The 22,774-nt window shown below is 46.2% G+C and overlaps 1 protein-coding gene across 1 annotated transcript in view; it reads right to left on the bottom strand.

Moving 5' to 3' along the window:
- ATP8B4 (ATPase phospholipid transporting 8B4 (putative)) overlaps positions 1-22,774 on the bottom strand; it is a 3,619,152-nt gene that overhangs the window by 1,171,762 nt on the left and 2,424,616 nt on the right. The window contains exon 17 of the mRNA XM_086958264.1: positions 22,543-22,707. Coding sequence (XP_086814390.1) covers positions 22,543-22,707 — 165 coding nt within the window. The remainder of the gene's footprint in view (positions 1-22,542; positions 22,708-22,774) is intronic.

Genomic DNA, 22,774 nt, shown 5'->3' with positions numbered 1-22,774 from the left:
TTCAAGACACCCTACAGAAAGACTAGGCCCATGCTAGACTCAAATACCCCTGGTGAAAAGGCCACAAGTACAGCCCCCAAAAATGAAAATCACTGAAAAATCAGCACAATCCCATTCCATCCATGCCCTCCATGATGTTCAAATTCAAGACACCCCACAGAAAGACTAGGCCCATGCTAGACTCAAATACCCCTGGTGAAAAGGCCACAAGTACAGCCCCCAAAAACGAAAATCACTGAAAAATCTGCACAATCCCATTCCATCCATGCCCTCCATGATGTTTAAATTCAAGACACCCCACAGAAAGACTAGGCCCATGCAAGACTCACTACCCCTGGGCATAAAGGTTGAAAAGTAGGCAAAATGGTTGCAGGCCTAACAACAATGCCTGCATTCAAAATGGCCACTTGCCTCCCAGCACATGGCCAGGGCCTGTAGCAGCACTCAAAATGGCCCCCAGCCACATGGCCTGTCCCTCCCCATGAACACCCCCAAAAATCGAAAATCACTGAAAAATCAGCACAATCCCATTCCATCCATGCCCTCCATGATGTTTAAGTTCAAGACACCCCACAGAAAGACTAGGCCCATGCTAGACTCAAATACCCCCGGTGAAAAGGCCACAAGTACAGCCCCCAAAAACGAAAATCACTGAAAAATCAGCACAATCCCATTCAATCCATGCCCTCCATGATGTTTAAATTCAAGACAACCCACAGAAAGACTAGGCCCATGCAAGACTCACTACCCCTGGGCATAAAGGTTGAAAAGTAGGCAAAATGGTTGCAGGCCTAACAACAATGCCTGCATTCAAAATGGCCACTTGCCTCCCTGCACATGGCCAGGGCCTGTAGCAGCACTCAAAATGGCCCACAGCTACATGGCCTGTCCCTCCCCATGAACACCCCCAAAAATTGAAAAACACTGAAAAATCAGCACAATCCCATTCTATCCATGCCATCCATGATGTTTAAGTTCAAGACACCCCACAAAAAGACTAGGCCCATGCTAGACTCAATACCCCTGGTGAAAAGGCCACAAGTACAGCCCCAAAAAACGTAAATCACTGAAAAATCAGCACAATCCCATTCGATCCATGCCCTCCATGATGTTTAAGTTCAAGACACCCCACAGAAAGACTAGGCCCATGCAAGACTCAATAACCCTGGTGAAAAGGCCACAAGTACAGCCCCAAAAAACGAAAATCACTGAAAAATCAGCACAATCCCATTCCATCCATGCCCTCCATGATGTTTACGTTCAAGGCACCCCACAGAAAGGCTAGGCCCATGCAAGACTCACTACCCCTGGGCATAAAGGTTGAAAAGTAGGCAAAATGGTTGCAGGCCTAACAACAATGCCTGCATTCAAAATGGCCACTTGCCTCCCTGCACATGGCCAGGGCCTGTAGCAGCACTCAAAATGGCCCCCATTTACATGGCCTGACCCTCCCCATGAACACCCCCAAAAATCGAAAAACACTGAAAAATCAGCACAATCCCATTCCATCCATGCCATCCATGATGTTTAAGTTCAAGACACCCCACAAAAAGACTAGGCCCATGCTAGACTCAATACCCCTGGTGAAAAGGCCACAAGTACAGCCCCAAAAAACGAAAATCACTGAAAAATCAGCACAATCCCATTCCATCCATGCCCTCCATGATGTTTAAGTTCAAGACACCCCACAGAAAGACTAGGCCCATGCAAGACTCAATAACCCTGGTGAAAAGGCCACAAGTACAGCCCCAAAAAACGAAAATCACTGAAAAATCAGCACAATCCCATTCCATCCATGCCCTCCATGATGTTTAAGTTCAAGGCACCCCACAGAAAGACTAGGCCCATGCTAGACTCAAATACCCCTGGTGAAAAGGCCACAAGTACAGCCCCCAAAAACGAAAATCACTGAAAAATCTGCACAATCCCATTCCATCCATGCCCTCCATGATGTTTAAATTCAAGACACCCCACAGAAAGACTAGGCCCATGCAAGACTCACTACCCACCCCTGGGCATAAAGGTTGAAAAGTAGGCAAAATGGTTGCAGGCCTAACAACAATGCCTGCATTCAAAATGGCCACTTGCCTCCCTGCACATGGCCAGGGCCTGTAGCAGCACTCAAAATGGCCCCCAGCCACATGGCCTGTCCCTCCCCATGAACACCCCCAAAAATCGAAAAACACTGAAAAATCAGCACAATCCCATTCCATCCATGCCCTCCATGATGTTTAAGTTCAAGACACCCCACAAAAAGACTAGGCCCATGCTAGACTCAATACCCCTGGTGAAAAGGCCACAAGTACAGCCCCAAAAAACGAAAATCACTGAAAAATCAGCACAATCCCATTCCATCCATGCCCTCCATGATGTTTAAGTTCAAGAAACCCCACAGAAAGACTAGGCCCATGCAAGACTCACTACCCCTGGGCATAAAGGTTGAAAAGTAGGCAAAATGGTTGCAGGCCTAACAACAATGCCTACATTCAAAATGGCTACTTGCCTCCCAGCACATGGCCAGGGCATGTAGCAGCACTCAAAATGGCCCCCAGCCACATTGCCTGTCCCTCCCCATGAACACCCCCAAAAATCGAAAAACACTGCAAAATCAGCACAATCCCATTCCATCCATGCCCTCCATGATGTTTAAGTTCAAGACACCCCACAGAAAGACTAGGCCCATGCAAGACTCAATAGCCCTGGTGAAAAGGCCACAATTACAGCCCCAAAAAATGAAAATCACTGAAAAATCATCAGCACAATCCCATTCCATCCATGCCCTCCATGATGTTCAAGTTCAAGACACCCCACAGAAAGACTAGGCCCATGCTAGACTCAAATACCCCTGGTGAAAAGGCCACAAGTACAGCCCCCAAAAATGAAAATCACTGAAAAATCTGCACAATCCCATTCCATCCATGCCCTCCATGATGTTTAAATTCAAGACACCCCACAGAAAGACTAGGCCCATGCAAGACTCGCTACCCCTGGGCATAAAGGTTGAAAAGTAGGCAAAATGGTTGCAGGCCTAACAACAATGCCTGCATTCAAAATGGCCACTTGCCTCCCAGCACATGGCCAGGGCCTGTAGCAGCACTCAAAATGGCCCCCAGCCACATGGCCTGTCCCTCCCCATGAACACCCCCAAAAATCGAAAATCACTGAAAAATCAGCACAATCCCATTCCATCCATGCCCTCCATGATGTTTAAGTTCAAGACACCCCACAAAAAGACTAGGCCCATGCTAGACTCAATACCCCTGGTGAAAAGGCCACAAGTACAGCCCCAAAAAACGAAAATCACTGAAAAATCAGCACAATCCCATTCCATCCATGCCCTCCATGATGTTTAAGTTCAAGACACCCCACAGAAAGACTAGGCCCATGCTAGACTCAATACCCCTGGTGAAAAGGCCACAAGTACAGCCCCAAAAAACGAAAATCACTGAAAAATCAGCACAATCCCATTCCATCCATGCCCTCCATGATGTTTAAGTTCAAGAAACCCCACAGAAAGACTAGGCCCATGCAAGACTCACTACCCCTGGGCATAAAGGTTGAAAAGTAGGCAAAATGGTTGCAGGCCTAACAACAATGCCTACATTCAAAATGGCTACTTGCCTCCCAGCACATGGCCAGGGCCTGTAGCAGCACTCAAAATGGCCCCCAGCCACATTGCCTGTCCCTCCCCATGAACACCCCCAAAAATCGAAAAACACTGCAAAATCAGCACAATCCCATTCCATCCATGCCCTCCATGATGTTTAAGTTCAAGACACCCCACAGAAAGACTAGGCCCATGCAAGACTCAATAGCCCTGGTGAAAAGGCCACAATTACAGCCCCAAAAAATGAAAATCACTGAAAAATCAGCACAATCCCATTCCATCCATGCCCTCCATGATGTTCAAGTTCAAGACACCCCACAGAAAGACTAGGCCCATGCTAGACTCAAATACCCCTGGTGAAAAGGCCACAAGTACAGCCCCCAAAAATGAAAATCACTGAAAAATCAGCACAATCCCATTCCATCCATGCCCTCCATGATGTTCAAGTTCAAGACACCCCACAGAAAGACTAGGCCCATGCTAGGCTCAAATACCCCTGGTGAAAAGGCCACAAGTACAGCCCCCAAAAACGAAAATCACTGAAAAATCTGCACAATCCCATTCCATCCATGCCCTCCATGATGTTTAAATTCAAGACACCCCACAGAAAGACTAGGCCCATGCAAGACTCGCTACCCCTGGGCATAAAGGTTGAAAAGTAGGCAAAATGGTTGCAGGCCTAACAACAATGCCTGCATTCAAAATGGCCACTTGCCTCCCAGCACATGGCCAGGGCCTGTAGCAGCACTCAAAATGGCCCCTAGCCACATGGCCTGTCCCTCCCCATGAACACCCCCAAAAATCGAAAATCACTGAAAAATCAGCACAATCCCATTCCATCCATGCCCTCCATGATGTTTAAGTTCAAGACACCCCACAAAAAGACTAGGCCCATGCTAGACTCAATACCCCTGGTGAAAAGGCCACAAGTACAGCCCCAAAAAACGAAAATCACTGAAAAACCAGCACAATCCCATTCCATCCATGCCCTCCATGATGTTTAAGTTCAAGACACCCCACAGAAAGACTAGGCCCATGCTAGACTCAAATACCCCTGGTGAAAAGGCCACAAGTACAGCCCCAAAAAACGAAAATCACTGAAAAATCAGCACAATCCTAATCCATCCATGCCCTCCATGATGTTTAAGTTCAAGACACCCCGCAGAAAGACTCAGTCCACCCACCACTGAGTACCCCTGCGCAAAAGGCCCCAAAACAGCCCAAAAATCGAAAATTCAAAAATTGTAGTTGCAGCAACTGTAATGCCCCAAACAAACTTACTTGTAAAATTTCTAATCCAACAGTGATCCAAAGAAAGTCAAAAAGGCCTCAAATCCAAATATCCAGCAGCATCCACAAAAAGTAATCCTTCCAGCTCCAGATCCAAATGAAAAGTGACCCGGAGATGGACAAAGCACTGGCAGGAGCCTGCTGGACAGGAACAGGAAGTTGAAGACTGTGGGGCACTTCCTTCCTCCCACCCCCCTCCCCCCCTCCCCAAAATGGACTCCTCGCTAAAAAAGTGCAGGTAAATGTCAACCTAAGGAGTTATTCAGATAAAAATCATCATTTCAAGAAGGTTTATGCTGCTTGCTGGTGGATTTCTTGTGCAGAATTGCAAATGTTATATTTTCGCGTGTGCGAGATTGTTGCTGCTCGCCGCATCTCAAAGCTCGCAATTGCGAAGTACCGCGAGACGTGATCTCGGCATACTCGCGTTGACAAACGCTCGCTGCAAAAGTTGGCAAGCGGCGATTACGTAATCGCGCTTGCCAAATTCCCGCGGGATCCCGCAGCAAGATCCAAAATGGCGCAGCACTCGCAAAATATCGAGAAAAACAACTCGGCAAACGATGATAAACGCCGCGCGCCGCAAAATTGTATCACCAAGAAAAAAAAAATCCGCTGCGTGCGAATTGGCGGATTTTGCGGGATATTCGCAAATCTCGCGGATTGCGAATTTATCGAAAATCCGCAAAATCCGCGAGCGTAACGGATTTTCCGCCCATACTTACTGCCGGGCCACTGGTAGCCCCAGGGACCCCATCCCCCGGGTCTGGCCCTCACCGTTGGGGACTGTGGGGGGTTCCCAATCCCCCCGACGGTCCCGCCGGCTCCCCGCCTCCTGTGGGAGCTGGCATTGCTTTTCCACATGGGGAGCAGCTAACATGTTGCTCCCCATACGGAAAAGCAATCTGCTTTGCGTCACTGAAGCGAGAGCACTTTTCCCTGCTCTCGCTTCAATGAAGCAAAGCAGTTTGCAATGGCAGGGTAGGAGCCGCGAGGCTCCCGCCCTGACATTACAAATGGTTTAACAAAAAAGGGGTAACCCTGTGTCCCTCAGAACCTGGGTATGTGTGATTAAACAAAACGTGGTTCTGTCGGGTGGCTAAACAAGTTACTTTGAGTAAAGGCTGTGTTAGCTCATAAACGATTAAGAAGAATGATAATCAATTACATTCAAATACACCTCTCTGAGAACAGATTTAGTTCAAGGTTTTTATGTATGAAAAAATCAACATTGTAATGCACAGGAATTTCTTCATTCCAATTCAAATCCAATAACAGTTAAAAACATGTGAGGAGTGACTGTTGGTGAACACAGTGAATAGTGAAACAAATTAGGTGACACTTATTTACACATCTATACAGTATTGTACAAGAGTGAGTAGGGGGTTTGGGGGGGGGGGTTGATACAAAGTCTTTGGTTTTGGTGGTCAGAGTTCTGAATGAGTACTCCAAGGACACAGATGGTTACTGCGCCTGTTCCCGGAGGTTTCTTGACCAATGTTGTGCGTCGACGTTTAGACCCTTAAGTGCCCCAGTCGGTGGTCACGGCGGGTCTTTATCAAGACAGGGGGAAAGGGGGGGGACAAGGGGTCAGGAAGTCACAGGAGGGAATTGTCGCACCCTGGAGGAGAGCCTGAGGTCAATCCCTTGAAAGCGGAGAATTATTTCCGTGGCAGATCCGAGCACCGTCAGTCAATGTGTGCAGTAGCTTTCGAACTCTCTCATTCCAGGTAAACTTGTGGTTTTGGATATATATATATCTATATATATATATGTATATAATTATAATGCTGAACCGCTGGAAGAGGGATTGCTGGGAGTGGAGAGTTAAGGATCAGGCTATCATTGAATTTGGCAAAACCAAAGGGGTTGATGAACGGAGTGTTGAACTGATATGGACTGAAAGCCCGAAACCGGTCCTAGGATGTTTGTTTCCAGACTAGGGAGGACCTGGCTTGGCAGTTCGCGCTGGACTGTTCCCATGGGGCACAGGGTCAATACTGATTTGCATGTGGCTGGGTTCAAACTGGAATGGCATGGTGAGCAAAAAAACAATGGATTTAGGCCAAGATCTTTTTACTGGGGTAAATGTATGACAAGAAAGGGCTATGGAGCCCTGGGACAGGTAGCTATACATTATTATGTAGGACATATGCGTTTGAGCTTTCCTAACAGCAATAATTCCAAATTGTCAAAATGTGTTTTTTGCCATGTTAATTTACATAGTGGTTTTAAACACGACTACAGCCCGAACCGCTGAACGGAATTACACCAAAAATAGCTGTTGGTTCAGAATGCGACCTTTTAGTGAATTGCTGCAAATCTGTTTAGTAATTTTGGAAATATTTAAGGTGATCCAAATATATAAGGATGCGGGTCCTCTGAGGATCCGACAGTACCTGTGCTGAAATGTGATTGGCTGTAAATACTTCAACCAGGATGTGTTGGCAACCATCTTGGAACTCTGCTTCAGCCTAGTCTCACAAAAAGACATAGAAATAAAAAGAGAAGGGAGCAAGGTAGGAAGTACCCTGACAACCCTAAGCCTCTTGGGCGGGGGCGTCTCACAGGGACCTCGCAGGGCAAAAATATTTTGTTTACATTTTAAGTTGGGCGACGCGCAGGATCTGCTGCACCGCCAAAAAGAAACAGTTATATGAAGGAGGGGCACACAAGGCCCCTCTCCTAGGACAGCCCCGGGGACTGCCATCTCCCCGGGCACTTCAAATATGTATGCAGGCAGACCCGCAGGGCCCACCCATGCCCCTGGGACTTCCACCTCCTGGGGCAAATTTAGTTAAACTAATGTGGGGGCCCTTGTGCCAGCCTCCCCTGCAGCCCCATGGACCACCACCTCTGTGGGGCACTTAAAAATATCAATGTGGGAGGGCCCATCCGCACCCCGGGGACCGCCACCTCTGCGGAGCAATTTATTTAATTGAAAGGGGGGCACGCACCCCTCCCCGGCTGCCCTGGGGAACACAATCTCCCCAGGCCTGAAATCAATGAATGTAGGTGGTTTGTAGCAGATCCACCATGTCCTTGGGGAGCACCAAGTCCCCGGGGCGTAGTTGTACGATGGAGGGGGCAACGTGGCCCACCTGGTGGAAGCATTTATGGCCCTGGAGACCACCACACCCCACCCTCATGCTGTTACAACCCTCACTCACCTGACCTACAGGGACCGCAGGAACGAAGAGAGCCTCCCCTCTCACCTCTGGACCTGTCCTCCACACTGATGAAGACAGTATGGGCGATTGGTCCCAAAGGGGAAAGGGAAGAGGAATACACCACCACTGGTGTTTTGGGACACGAAGGAGAAGTATCAGGAAGGATGTCAGATAAGACGGGATCAGACAGGAGGAATACAGAAAGCGACTGCAGGGTAACGTCAAAGACGGGAGGAATGAGTGGGTGGTCTGCAAGACAAAAGGGAGGGGATAACTATAGGAGGGGAAGGAAAAGATGCAAGAATTAGACTCTAGTTAAAGTCATTATCGGTTGTGATAAAGGGAGAAAAGAAAAAAGGCACGCACACTCACCATGAACGACTCAGCATGGTGATACATAGTACAATCTCGTTGGGCTTCTAGTAAAAGATCCAGAGTTACTAGAGAAACTGGGAAGCACTGGCTTCACCTGATGGTGCTTTTTCCAGAAGGGGTGCAAAGAAAACAAGGGTGAAATCCAAACTCGTGCTCACGTTGGAGGCGGTGCAGCCAGCTCCTGCCATGTGCCTCAAGGATAGGAGAGAGGTCTGTTGCCCTCACTCAAGGTCTGCGTTGATTATAGGTCTCAGTCGGCTCCTGCTGGTGTAGAAAAAAAGCTTCACGGTCTGTGCTAAATCAGAAGCCAACTTGCAGCTTCTGCTTTTAGGGAAATAATATTTTACGGCTTCTGCCGCCTTGGAAACTGGGGAGCGGCACCTTGCGTTGTAAAGAAAGATTTGAGGCCTCTGCCACTTGAAGTAAGCGTTTGGCGGCTCCTGCTGCAATGAATAGGCACTTGCAGCTGTTCAGCATGAAGAAAATGTTTAGCAGTTCCAGCTGCAACGATAGTAAATGTAAATGTAAATGTCCAGTATTTGTAAAGCGCGAACAATTACCCGAAGGTGTCGTGGCGCTGGGGGCCCTCTGGAAGATTAAGCAAGCTATTGTCCAGAGTCACATGGTGCTGGGCTGATCTGCCGCCGGCCCCGGGGATCGAACCGTGAGCCCCAGGTTCTGGAGTCAGTCGCCCTGGCTGCTGCGCCACACCTTTTCCAGTCGCGGCTTCTGCCGCGTGAAGAACAAAGGTGAAGGGGCTCTGGCCGCAGCAGGGAGGCACTCGCCGCTTTACAGTAAAAAGGAAATGTTTCGCGGCTCAGGCTGCAGCAATGAGGCACTCACAGCTTTACAGTAAAAAATAAATATTTTGCGGCTCCGGCTGCAACGATTGTGCAGTTGCGGCTTTTGTCGCATGAAGAACAAAGGTGAAGCGGCTTCAGCCGCAGCAGTGAGGCACTTGCGGCTTTACCGTGAAAAGGAAATGTTTTGCGGCTCCGGCCACAGCTGCTGAGCACTCGTGGCTTCTGTCGTGGTAAAAACAAAGATGGAGCGGCTCCGGCAGCATCAATGAGGCACTAAAGGAAATGTTTTGCGGCTCCGGCCGCAACTGAAAATGGACTTGCGCCTCCTGCCGCGTCTGCAAAGTACTTGCAACTTCGGGACACTACTAGGGGAGTTTGTTGGTATGGACAGGCAAGCTCCAGCACCCTCTCAGGATAGGAGATTGGAAGGGAAGCAGAGGAGAGGCACGCTCCTACATCCTCTCGGGGTAGGGATTGCAATTTGGTTAAACCAAGCAACTGTGTCAGTTAGGGGAGGTTCCTAAATAGCAACCTTCCCTCACCACCTGACGTGCTGCACCCAATACCACGGGACCAGGAAGAAGAAACAGATAGTGGACAGAATAATTATGTCAGGATGTGGACGGGATATGGGAAAGTGGTAACACATGCTACCTCCCAAGGTATCCACCCTCGAGGAGTAGCGATTTCTTTTGCTTGGTGGGAGCTGTCAGCAAAGCAATTGCAAACATAACTCTGCTTTCTGCAAGCTGGAGTTGTCAAAAAGATATGTGTGCAGTGAAATAGATGAAAACATTACTCCCACAAGTATGGAGCTGCTCTTTCAAGCATCTCCCTGCTTGTGGGAGCAATACCGAATTCCCACAGGAGTCGAGAGCCGGCTTGGACCGCGGGGCCTTGAGACTCCCCCCACAGTCCCAGGTGAAGGAGGAGAAAGAGGAAAATAAAGGTAGAAACAAGAAGAAAGAGGCAGACCTGAGCAGAAAGAGACAAGGTAACAGTCAGAAACGAGCAGAAAGAAAGGCATCTGCTATTTCTAGGTCTAACTCTGGCAAAGAGGGATATCACAAATTTATGGAAGGATGCAACACCACCTACTGTGGGTACCTGGAAGAAAGGGATGGATCATTGGATGGGGACGTCAGTCGCAGTAAATAGGGCGGGGGTGCACACAAAGGCATACCAAGATTTGGCTGTGTTGGGCAGACTACAGGGGTCTTTCTCAGGTCCTCACTGTTCAATCCCTACTTGATGCTTAAAGACAACAATATAATGCAAAGCCATGAGGTCCCAATATGAGGGTTGGAATACATGATGTTGTCACAATTGCTATGTGGATCATGGGCGGGGCGATGGGATTGAGTGATCATTTCTATAACTGTATAATTGAGTATGGGCAATGGATTTATGTTGCTTTATTTGTATCAGAGGGCCATGTTGGTCCGGATATTAAGACTGAAAACTCAAAAAAATTTGTAGTGAAGAAAAAAACGAGCCGAAAGGTAAAATAGGGGTCAGAAATTAGCAGCAAGAGGCAGAATGAAGGTCAGAAATGAGCAGAAAGAGGCAAAATAAAGGTCAGCAACAAGCAGAAAGAGGCAAAATAAAGGTCAGCAATGAGCAAAAAGAGGCAAAATAAAGGTTAGAAACGAGCCGAAAGAGCCTGAATTGAGGTCAGAAATGAGCAGAAATAGGCAATATAGGGGGCAGAAAAGAGAGGCAAAATTCAGAATGCTGGTCAGAAAGGAGAAGAAAGAGGCAAAATAGAGGTCAGAAATGAGCAGCAAGAGGCAGAATGAAGTTCAGAAACAAGCAGAAAGAGACAGAATAAAGGTCAGCAATGAGCAGAAAGATGCCAGAAATGAGCGACGAGCAGAAAGAGGCAAAATGGAGGTCAGAAAAGAGAAAGAGACAAAATAAAGGTCAGTAACCAGCAGAAAGATGCAGGTTAAAGGTCAGAAAAAAGCAGAAAAGGCAAAACAAAGGTCAGAGACAAGCAGAAAAAGGCAATATAAAGGCCAGCAACTAGCAGAAAGGGATAAATAAAGGTCAGAAATGACAGAAAGAGGCAAAATAAAGGTCTACACCAAGCAGAAAGAGGCAAAATAAAGGTTATCTGTGAGCAGAAATGAACAAAGAACATTAATGCACCCACACACAGAATAACTCATACACTCTCACACCCACTCACAGATCTACTCATAGACTCACGTCTGACTCGCAAACCCACAAAGAGACTCACACACCCATTCACAGACCCACTCAGAGACTCGTGCACCATCTCACAGACCCACTGAGACACTCATGCAGTCACTCACAGACTGACACACTCAGGAAGGCACTCACAAACCCACTCAGACACACACTCACAGATCCACTCAGAGACTCATGCACCCTCTCACAGACCCACTCAGACACTCATACACGCATTCACACACCCAATGAGACTCATGCACCTACTTAGAGACCAATTAAGACACTTGTGACTCAAAGACTGACACACATGCATGAAGGCACTCACAACCCCACTCATACACTCATACACTCACTCAGATACTCATGCACCCACTCAGACACTCAGACACTCACGCACTCCCTCACAGACCACCTCAGAAACTCATGCACTTACTCACACACCCAATGAGACACTTATACATCCACTCCCAGGTTTACTGACACACCCCCAACCACTCACACATATTGAGACACTCATGCACTACCTCACACCCACTAAGGCACTCATGCACTCAGACACACACTTACTCCTAAAGGTTACAATTAGGAAATAAAATGTAAAAACCTTAGAAACTCATTAAAAAAAACAAAGGTTACATGGGCGTTATACTTAGGCTCAGATTTCACTTGTAAAAACCCATAGAAATTCTGCAGTTATAGGTACCTGAGCTAAGTTACAGCCCACACAATGCACTGCTTATGAAAGCACATATTACATCACACCTGACGTGGTCAGTGACATCACCGATGACATCTCGGATGAGTTCACTGATGTCATCATCCACAGAACCACTCAGACACCCACCCACACCATAATAGAAGCTCTCATACACTCAGTGGCATACAACCCCTCACACACCCATTCACAGACCCATACCAATACTCACACAACCAATCGATCATCGATGCAGCCACTCACATATCCACTCACGGATACAGCCACTCACACACCTACTAACTCACCCATACATCCACTCATGCACCCACTCACTCAACAATACAGCCACTCACACATCCAGTGATACAGGCATACAGACACTTGCACACCTACTCACACACCCTTACAGCCACTCACAAACACACTCAATAACCCATACAGAAACTCAAACAGCCACTCTCTCACTCATACAGGTACTCACACCCCCACAAGCTCACCCATAAAGCCACTCACACTGCCACTTACTCACCAATACAGATACTCACATACTCACTCACATATCCACACTGACACAGCCACTCACTCACCCATACAACCACTCATACACCCACTCACTCTCCAATACAGTCACTCAGCCACTCACTCACCCATAGAGCTGTTCACATACCCACTAAAATATCCATGCAGTCACACAAACCCATACATCCACTCAGACATGCACTCACACAGTTAAACAGTCACGCTGATGAAATATGTTAGAAATAGAATGACTAATTACCAGTTTGGAATTAATAGTATTTTAATTTATGTTAAAGCTTAGTATATTTCTTTAAGTCTCAGAAACGTTTACGAAACACACTCACAGGATTTTGTCATGAGAGATGACATTTGAGATGTTAATATGTCATGAGTAATGATATATGTGAGGACATAAACAGTGCATTGCAGGGGCGAAAGTTCTAAGCAACTATAACTGCTGAATTTCTATGGTTTTGTGCGAGTGAAATCAATGCCTAACTATAACATCCCTGTAACCTTAGTTTTTTTCAGTGAATATGTATTATATATATACATATATACATATACATATATATATATATAAAACTAATATAAATATATATGTATAGGGTTTACAATTACCTGATAATTTTCTAACACACATGTCTTAAGCATGTGTGCCTTTACAATGAAAATGTAAGTATGTGACAGGTAAGTATGTGTGTGTATATATGTGTGTATATATAAGTATGAGGGAATATATATGTAGACACACACATACATATCTATACATATATATACATATAATTAATGCATCCTTCCCTGTAAAAAAACATTGATTTCCATTGTGGAGAAGTGTGGCTCAATGGTTAGAGCGGCAGACCCTGATGCAGAGGTCTAGCCCAGGACCAGGGTTTATTCCCCGCCTTGGTGGGTCTTGGGCTCAAAATTCCACAGACCTGATAATTCTCGCCTCGTGCCTATTCCAATCATGGAGTCCCACTCTGCACTCTGGGCAATAGCTTGCTTAATCTCCACAATGGCCCCCACAACGCTAAGGATGCCTGGCCTCCACCTTGGGAGTGCCCAGGAGTGGACGCCTCACACAGGGAAACTCAGGATGGGTTCCACAGCGGTATTCGTACAAGCGCCTTGAGACCCTTGCGGGTGAGTAGTGCGCTATACAAGTATCAATTTACATTGTAAAGCCATGCATGATAAAGGCATATGTGTGGTAAAAACTTTTGTGGTAAAGGCATGCATGGTAAAGACACATGCATTGTTCCATCATACGTTCATTCATCCGTTGGCTGGCTTTCTGTTTGTGCGAGGCTTGGGTTAACATGCCTACAGGTCTTCCGAATACTATAGAGTCATCCAAGTGCTTTGTACCTTACCTCCACATCTGTCTCGTTGGCGCCTCAGGAGGCCTTCTACTGTGTGTTTAATGTACGCCAGGCAAAAGTTGATGAAAATGAACAATAGTTACTTACCTGTAATCTGTGGTTCTCCAGTATTGGTGTCTTTCATAGATTCACATGCCTGAATCATTCCCCGTCGTCGGAGTGGGAGCCCACGGTACATAAAAAAGTAGTAAAATATACCCTTAGTACATAATAAATAACAATATACCCAACCAGGAGGTAAAGTAGCCCCAGCTACAGTAAATAAAACTTCCACATTAGAACCTATCCAGGTCATTATGTATGGACCAAACTGCAGCCAATCAGGCCACAGCTCCCACCAGAATGCTCTCCCCAGAGACCCAGGCTCTCAGATTTTGTAGCACCGGAGTGTACCGGAGTAAAGTATAGATAAAACAGCCTGAGTGAGCCTCTGAGGGGAGGCGGGTGGGTGCATGTGAATCTATGAAAGACACCAATACTGGAGAACCACAGATTACAGGTAAGTAACTATTGTTCTTCTCCAGTATTAGGGGTGTCTTTCATAGATTCACATGCCTGAATCAGAGTAGTGAGCAGTAATTGCAATAACATATACATAGCTCTTGGACGCCAAGGCACATAGCAGTAATGCAAGAAAAACACAATGCAAAGCAATAACACAATAGGCGTCAAAAGAGCAAGAGGAGGTGGGAGAGAAATAGCAGAGGCTCACCTTATTGGAAAAGATTACGCAGGACTGCTCTTCCCACCGAGGCATCGGTATCGCTCGAAGAATCCAGACAGTAATGCCTCGTGAATGTGTGCCTGCTGGACCAAGTTGCAGCTCTGCAGATATGCAGGAGAGGCACACCAGCAAACAAAGCAGTCGAAGAAGCGACTGCTCTCGTAGAATGTGCTCTGGGCAAGGTCTGTAAGGGTTTACCTGCCTGTTGATGGCAGAGCCCTATCGCTGAAGAGACCCATCTAGCGATAGTTTGTTTTGTCACTGCACTGCCTTGTCGTGGTTTGCCATGTGCAACAAATAGCTGATCAGTCTTCCTGATGGCAGCTGTCCTGGAAAGATAGAATTTAAGACACCGTTTGATATCCAGCGAGTGTAGAGTTCGTTCCGCTGGTGTCTGCGGATTTGGAAAAAACGTTTTAAGTATGACTGGCTCATTCAGGTGGAAATCCGATGGTACTTTGGGCATGTACTTCGGGTTGGTGCGCAGTATCACCGAATCATTTGTGAATTGCAAGAAAGGTGGTTTAGATGTAAACGCCTGTATGTCACTGACCCTTCTGGCAGATGTCAATGCCAGTAGTAAAGCAACTTTCCAGGTGATGAATTTTAGATCAACTTTATGAATTGGCTCAAAAGGATGGCGCATGAGTTGAGCTAACACAATATTCAAGTGCCAGGATGGAGGTGGCCTACGTACTGGTGGAAACATGCGGAATAAACCTTTAAAGAATTGTTGGATAATTCTTGAGGAATATAGTGAATTCTTACCGTCCTGTCGGTATCTGGATATGGCCGCTAAAAACACTTTAAGTGTAGAGTGCGCCAAGCCCGATTTAGCAAGATGTAAAAAGAAGGGCAAAATTTTGTCTGGTTCAGCATGTATAGGATGTAAACCCATAGTCTTGCACCAAGCACAAAAACGCTTCCATTTAAGCCTGTAAGTTCTGTTCGTAGAAGGTGCCCTAGCATTGTTCAGGACTTCCTGACAGTCCTGAGGAATGTTCAAATGTGCGAACTCATGGTGTTGAGGAGCCAAGCTGACAATTTTAGAGAATGAGGGTCTGGATGATATATTTTGCCGTCCTGAATTGTCAGAAGATCCGGAATTTGAGGCAGCTGAACTGGTTCGCACTCTGAGAGGAGAAGAAGCTGTGTGAACCAGTATTGTCTGGGCCACCGTGGAGCAATTAGAATCATACGACGCGGTTGTCTCCTCATTTTCTTGATGACCTTGGGAATTAGAGGAATCGGAGGGAAGGCGTAGGCAAAGATTTGTTCCCAGTTCATTGAGAGAGCGTCCCCGCAAGATTCCTTGTGGGGAATCCCGCTCGCGAAATGGATGCATTTCTTGTTGTGGTAGGTCGCGAATAGATCTAGATCGGGGCAACCCCATCTCTGGAAAATTTGATCCAGTGCCGGCTGATGCAGCTCCCACTCGTGAGTGCTGCATTTGGATCTGCTTAGGGAATCTGCTAGTACATTGGCTACTCCCGGGACATGCACTGCTGCCAAGTTGATGTTGTGTGCCAGGGCCCAATTCCAGATTTCTTGAGCTTCCTGAGACAAACGGGCTGATCTTGTGCCCCCCTGTTTGTTCAGGTAATGCATGCTCGTCGTGTTGTCTGTTCGGATCAACACGGACGAGTTTGACAGAGTCGCTTGAAATGATTTGAGTGCGAGGAAAATGGCCCTCAGCTCCAATAAATTGATGTGCCATGTCTTTTGCTGTGTGTTCCATTTGCCACTGATTGTCATCCCTTGAAGGTGAGCGCCCCAACCTTCCAGCGAGGCATCCGTGGTTACGATGAAACTGGGGACTTCTGCTAGAAAGGCGCAGCCTACTTGCAGGTTGCGTTCTTGAGTCCACCACAGAATTGCTTGTTTCATTCGAGGCGTTAAGACGATGACATCTTCGAAGGAACCGGATATTTGCACCCATTGGTGGCCGAGTTCTTCTTGTAGTGGTCTCATCCTCAGACGACAGTTTGGGAATAGTAGGATGCACGATGACAACATCCCTAGGAAAGACTTGAATCTTCGAACTGAAACGCACTTTTTTCTGAGGAGTGCCCTCGCCAGTTCCTGGATCTTTGCTTGTCTTTCGTTTGAAATGAAGACATGAGCTTTTTTGGAATCCAGAGTCGCTCCCAGGAAAGACGTCCTCTGAGACGGTGTCAGGTCCGATTTTTTGAAGTTTATTGAGAAACCTAACTTTTGAAACAGGCAAAGGCATATCTGGATATGACTGCTTGCGGTGGCATAGGAATTGGCCTTGATAAGGCAGTCGTCCAGATATGGGTAAATCTGGACACCCTGCAACCGTAAGTGGGCCGCCACCGGTGCCAACATCTTTGTGAATACCCTCGGGGCTGAACGTAGCCCGAAGGGAAGGACCTTGAACTGAAAGTCCCTGCCAGCCACTCTGAATCTTAGGAACTTCCTGTGCCTGGGGAAGATGGGTACGTGGAAGTAAGCATCCTGAAGGTCCAGGGTTGCCATGTGGTCGCCTTCCGTCAGAAACTGGAGGATCTCTTGGAGTGACAACATTCTGAAAGTCAACTTCTTGATAAATTTGTTGAGGGCACGCAAATCGAGGATGGGGCGCCATTCCCCCGATTTCTTGCGTATCAAGAAAAAACGAGAGTAAAATCCTTTTCCTCTCTGATGTTGTGGTACTTTCTCGATTGCCCCTTTCCGAATCATTGCATTGATTTGGACGAACAGCTCCCTGAGATGTGCTGGGGGTGGTCCTTTTGGGGGCGAATTTGGAGGGGTCTTTACAAATTCCAATATGTGACCTTTTGAGATTACATCCAAGACCCATCTGTCTGTTGTAATATTGGACCATTGAGAGTAATGCAGGGATATTCTTCCTCCAATTTGTGGCTGGCGTAGGCAAAGTGGCGGCAGGACGCTTTTCTCACTTCTTGTTGGCGTTGTCTCTACCCCGATAGGTAGTTTTACCTCGGGACTGTGTATAATTACTCCGTCTTTGGCCATAAGGTTGTTGTTTGTAAGGCTGGGACCTTTGGTTGCTTTGGTTGTTCGAATATGGGCGTTGCTGGTAATAACCTCCTCTGCTGGAGAAGTTACCCCTTCCTTTTGCACCACGAAAGGGAGATTTACGGTACTGCAGAGTACCTAATGAACGTGCGGTTTCCGTATCCTTCTTAATGGACTGTAAGGCTTCGTCCACATGTGTGCCAAAAAGGAATTCGCCGTCATAAGCCATATTTAAAACCTTGGCTTGTACTTCTTGTCTAAAGGACGTAGATTTTAACCATCCCTCTCTTCTGAGCACTGCAGCTCCTGCTAATTGTCTAAATCCTGTGGCCGCCACGTCCACTGCTGCGTCGATAATTTCAGACGAAGCACATTCGCCTTCTTGTAAAATCTTGGTGGCCTCAGAGCGGTCTGGCTCAGGCAGTTTCTGGATGTATGGCGATATGTCAGACCACATTTGTCTGTCATATCTACCGAGAATTGCTAACGAATTAGCAGCTCTAACAGTGGTGGCCGCAATAGTAGATACCTTTTTACCAATGGTTTCGAGGTGTCTTCCGTCTCTGTCCGTTGGAATGGAGATCTGAGTTGAGGGTTTCCTAGCCCTCTTTTGAGCTGCCTGCGCAATGACTGAGTCCGTTTTTGCCTGGCCGATGAGACAAGCAGGTGAAGAGGCGGGCGCCCTATATTTCTTGTCTACTCGCGGCAATACCGCAGGAGAAGAGTTTGGCGTGGCCATTATCTTAAGCCCCTCCTTCCAGATAAAGTCTATAATGGGAATAGACCAACTTTGCTTCTGAGATAAAGTCTTAAAATCGTACAGAAAGCATTCATCTTGCTTTGCTTCCATTGAAATTAAAAATCTTTTAGTAGCCTTGTCCATAATTCTATGGAAGTTCGCTATATCCACCGGTGGTGACTCAGCCTTTGGTTGTTCATCTGGGGATGGCGTATCTGCCTGATAGTCTTCATACTCCGACGAGTCCGATTTATTCAATTCCCCTTCCTCATGGGTGTCCTCATCAGAATTGTCATCCTCCTGTTGGTGGTGGGATAATGGTGTGGTAGGTCGGGTATTCTGTGCCTCTTCTGACCTACCAGCCCTTGCACCTTGACTCACTTGAGGCTGTGGGGAGATAATATGAGATTCGCCCGACTCCGAAGGTGGGAAGCGGCGATAATAATCGCTCAGCATATATTGCAGATTCTCAAAAAGTTCCATTGGCATCTGCATCCCTGGCGCAGGTGTGTTCACCAATGTAGGTGCCTGAATTTGCTGTTCCTCTTCCTCTTGATCTTTAACCTGTATCAGTAAGTCAGAAGGACTCTCAGCCGCTTGGAACATGTCATCACCAGATTCTTCCTCAGAATCTAATAGCCTGTCTGGCATTTGGAGTGGCGACAATGGCGTGGATTGAGATGACCTCTTTTGCAATAAAGCTGCAGTTGTGGCTGGAGATGGAAGAGGTATGGCAGTGCTTCTTGCTGACCATACTTGCAGGTCTGTACAAGACGACAATTTTGGTGTGGGTGGATTGTCTTGTAATTGCGGTAAATCCGAGCCCTGTGTCATCGCTTTGGACGTTGAAGACAATGGCTCTTTCAATTTCAGAGGCGGTGTTATTTTCGTCGACGTGGTGGATTTCGTCGTCGACGAGGGAACCGTCGACGGAGCAGTCTTCATCGTCGACGGGGCCGTCGACGAGACAATCTTCACCTTCGTCGACGACGCTCTCGTCGACGCGTCCGTCGACGGGGTCTTTTTTGTCGTCGATGGGTCAGTCGACGATATCTTCGTCGACGATGGCGTCGACGACGGCAAGGTCTTCTTCGTCGACGGAGCAGCCGTCGACGACGACGAGGGTTTCTTCGTCGACTGTTTCATTTTCGTCGATGTCTGATCGTTGACGAGAGGTGTGATAATCTTCGTCGACGAGATGGGACGAATCTGAACATGAACAAAAGTTGGAGAGGAGGCTGAGGACATCACCATAGTCGATTTTGGTGAGGAGAAAGTCAAAGTAGAAGTCATGGCAGAGGCAGCCTGACTGGAAATCGGCAGCGTTGTTGGTGCCTTAGTTACAGGTCTCACAGGAGACACCAAAGACTCCGTTCTTTTTAAGCTTGGAAGCTTAACAGACTTCTCTGAGGATTTCTGAGCTTTAGAAGTAGAAGGCTCCCCAGCCTGTGGGGCGATCTAGTGTTTCGCCACCTTAGCTTTAGGAGTAGGCACAGCACTCTCAGCCCTCCTTTTCTTTGACCCCTTAGTAGACTCTGAGGCGAAACTTCCTACCTCAGAAAGTGGCTCATCCTTGTCTTTTATCCGCTGCAGCCACAGCAGCAGGCGACCCTCTCTGTCCCTGAGGGTTTTAGGAGGAAATTTGCGACAAATTTTACACTCCTTAGCCTGATGGTCAGGGTACAAACAGTAGATGCAGCGAGTGTGTGGATCTTCTTTAAACAGTCTCGCTTTTCCACACGAGTCACAGGCCCTGAACAGGGACTTAGAAGTAGACATTGTAGAAGAAAGAAACTTGACCAAAGAGAAGAAATGAGCAGAGCTCAGAGGGACTCCCTATCACACGACGTGCGGTAAAAAATCTGAGAGCCTGGGTCTCTGGGGAGAGCATTCTGGTGGGAGCTGTGGCCTGATTGTCTGCAGTTTGGTCCATACATAATGACCTGGATAGGTTCTAATGTGGAAGTTTTATTTACTGTAGCTGGGGCTACTTTACTTCCTGGTTGGGTATATTGTTATTTATTATGTACTAAGGGTATATTTTACTACTTTTTTATGTACCGTGGGCTCCCACTCCGACGATGGGGAATGATTCAGGCATGTGAATCTATGAAAGACACCCCTAATACTGGAGAATATCAACTTGCATAGCTCTCCTATGGAACCACTACAGCAATGATATACCTAATAAAAAAGTAAGCAAGTAAAACGTGTTATGTATATCACTTGTTGTTAGATGGTTCAACTACTGTAAGCACTAGAAGACACTGATGTGTGCAAGGCCATGTGGCACCAAAATGCATAAACACTAACGAGCCCAGATTTTCAGAATTTGCAAAGAAAATGTTATACTGGGAAATAGTCACAAAAAATAAAGGCTGAAAACAATGCACCCTCATAATAAACCAATTTCATACACCTACTCTTTCAATAGAATAGCGTTTCTCCAAAGTGGCAGCTGAAATGAGTAGAGTACCAGGTTTGGTGCAGCAATTAAATTAAATCTAACTACAGAAGATTCAAATTTTCTATGTTTCTGGTTTGGAATTATAGCAGTTTAATATATATAGGCCATAAACTCCTGAACTGTGCTACAGTAACTAATAGATCTTGAATACAAGACCGATTCAAGGAGTGAAGGCTAGCCTTGGGGGAAACATAGGGGTAATTTTGACTTCTTGAGAATTTAAGTCAATACGATCACGTAGCCACCCCCAATTCTCTACATCTGCCAGCCCTTTCCCTTGTTGTTTGTAGATGTACCTGTGCAATTTCTAGTAGGTTTGTAATCAGCATGCCTCTTTAGTTTTAAGCCCATCTTGACATTACACTTTTTGGAATCAGAAGGCTTTACCTTTCTTCACACTGGAATAGACCTTTTGAGCTTAATCACCGATCAGGTTTTTACCCATAGAGTACTGCACCGGGTAAGATTAATCTTCCTTTCTGGGATCTTTTTGTTTTGTGATATTTACTCCCTTCTTAACTATTTGTAATGCCAGGCAAGTGGGATATTTCCTTCATTTTGTGACTCTTGATTGGAATAGGATAATCAAAACATAAATCAAAGACGTAGAAGAGTATTCTTTCATTCTGGACCTTTTCGTTTTGAGATACTTGCTCTCTTTTTAATTCCTCTTAATCCCTGGCAATTGGGTTTTCTTCTATCCCTCCCTAGTTTTGACCGACCCCTCATCTACATCATGTTGAAATTAATTAATTCCATAGTTATGAGGATTAATTTTCAGAGCTTGCCGTAAGCATACACGTTTTTACGTTGTGTTTCCTTACCTAGTTCTTTCTAGTGAGAGAAATGTCATGTACCACAATGTGACCACATGGTTCACAATAGTCTAGACTGCTACAGTTATAACTGTGATGGTGTCCCTGTAAGAACATATTCGATTAAATTAGATTTAACATTGTTAAGTCTAGTAAAAAGGTTTGCGACAAGACGTGGTAACTATGGGTCCCATATATGCTAGGCAGCAGGCTAAAACCAAATTCATGGCCTCCATTGAAGACTGAGATATTTCACCACATACGCAACCCCAATAAGGGCTTAGGTCCTGTATAAAGATGATACCACCTTCTTAAGGTATCGTCTGGCATGAATTGTCTTCCTTCCTCCTCGGAGGTCACTACTGAGTTCTTCATCAAGAATAAATTATGTTTTCTCAAAGAAAAGTGTTTGGTGAATTGAGTCCTGCCTCTCTTTGTTATGCTAGAGGCAAAGACAAGTTTTGTCCTGTTTTCATGATTTAGTTTTTATTCGGTTCCTGTTAACTGTTGCTTTTAATATGAAACTCACTGCTACACATTGAATGAGGTTGTTCAATAAAATAATAAGTCACTAAAAATATATAGGTGCTAACTCAATGAAACTGTTATCTCATATATTGCCCAGAGACATTTATTTCAGATGCTATGATATAGATAGGGATGAGATGAAAGGATCGAAGGTTGTATTGAAACTGGCATATTATGTATGACAGCAGTGAAGTCACATGAAAGCTTGTTTTATATTGACTTACCATCATATCCCTTTCAATCTCTTCATACACTGCAGAAAGTGCCTCATCTCTGTTGTTTAAAGCAGTGCTCGCTTCCTTATGCCTTTTGAACCATCCCTTAAAATAGTCTTCCTCTAGATCTCTATATGCAAGGACCAATGTTCGAAGGCCTTCTCCTGCAAACTCCTAGGAGACCAACATGAAAGATGAAAAAGTGACATTGTGCAATTCTGTATTTCTTAGTCATGTTACA

Source organism: Lissotriton vulgaris, chromosome 2_1 (genome assembly GCF_964263255.1).
Source record: "Lissotriton vulgaris chromosome 2_1, aLisVul1.2, whole genome shotgun sequence".
In the NCBI taxonomy this organism is placed as follows: Eukaryota; Metazoa; Chordata; class Amphibia; order Caudata; family Salamandridae; genus Lissotriton; species Lissotriton vulgaris.
The sequence above is the reverse complement of the archived record's forward strand: the minus strand, read 5'-3'. Positions and strand labels throughout refer to the sequence as shown.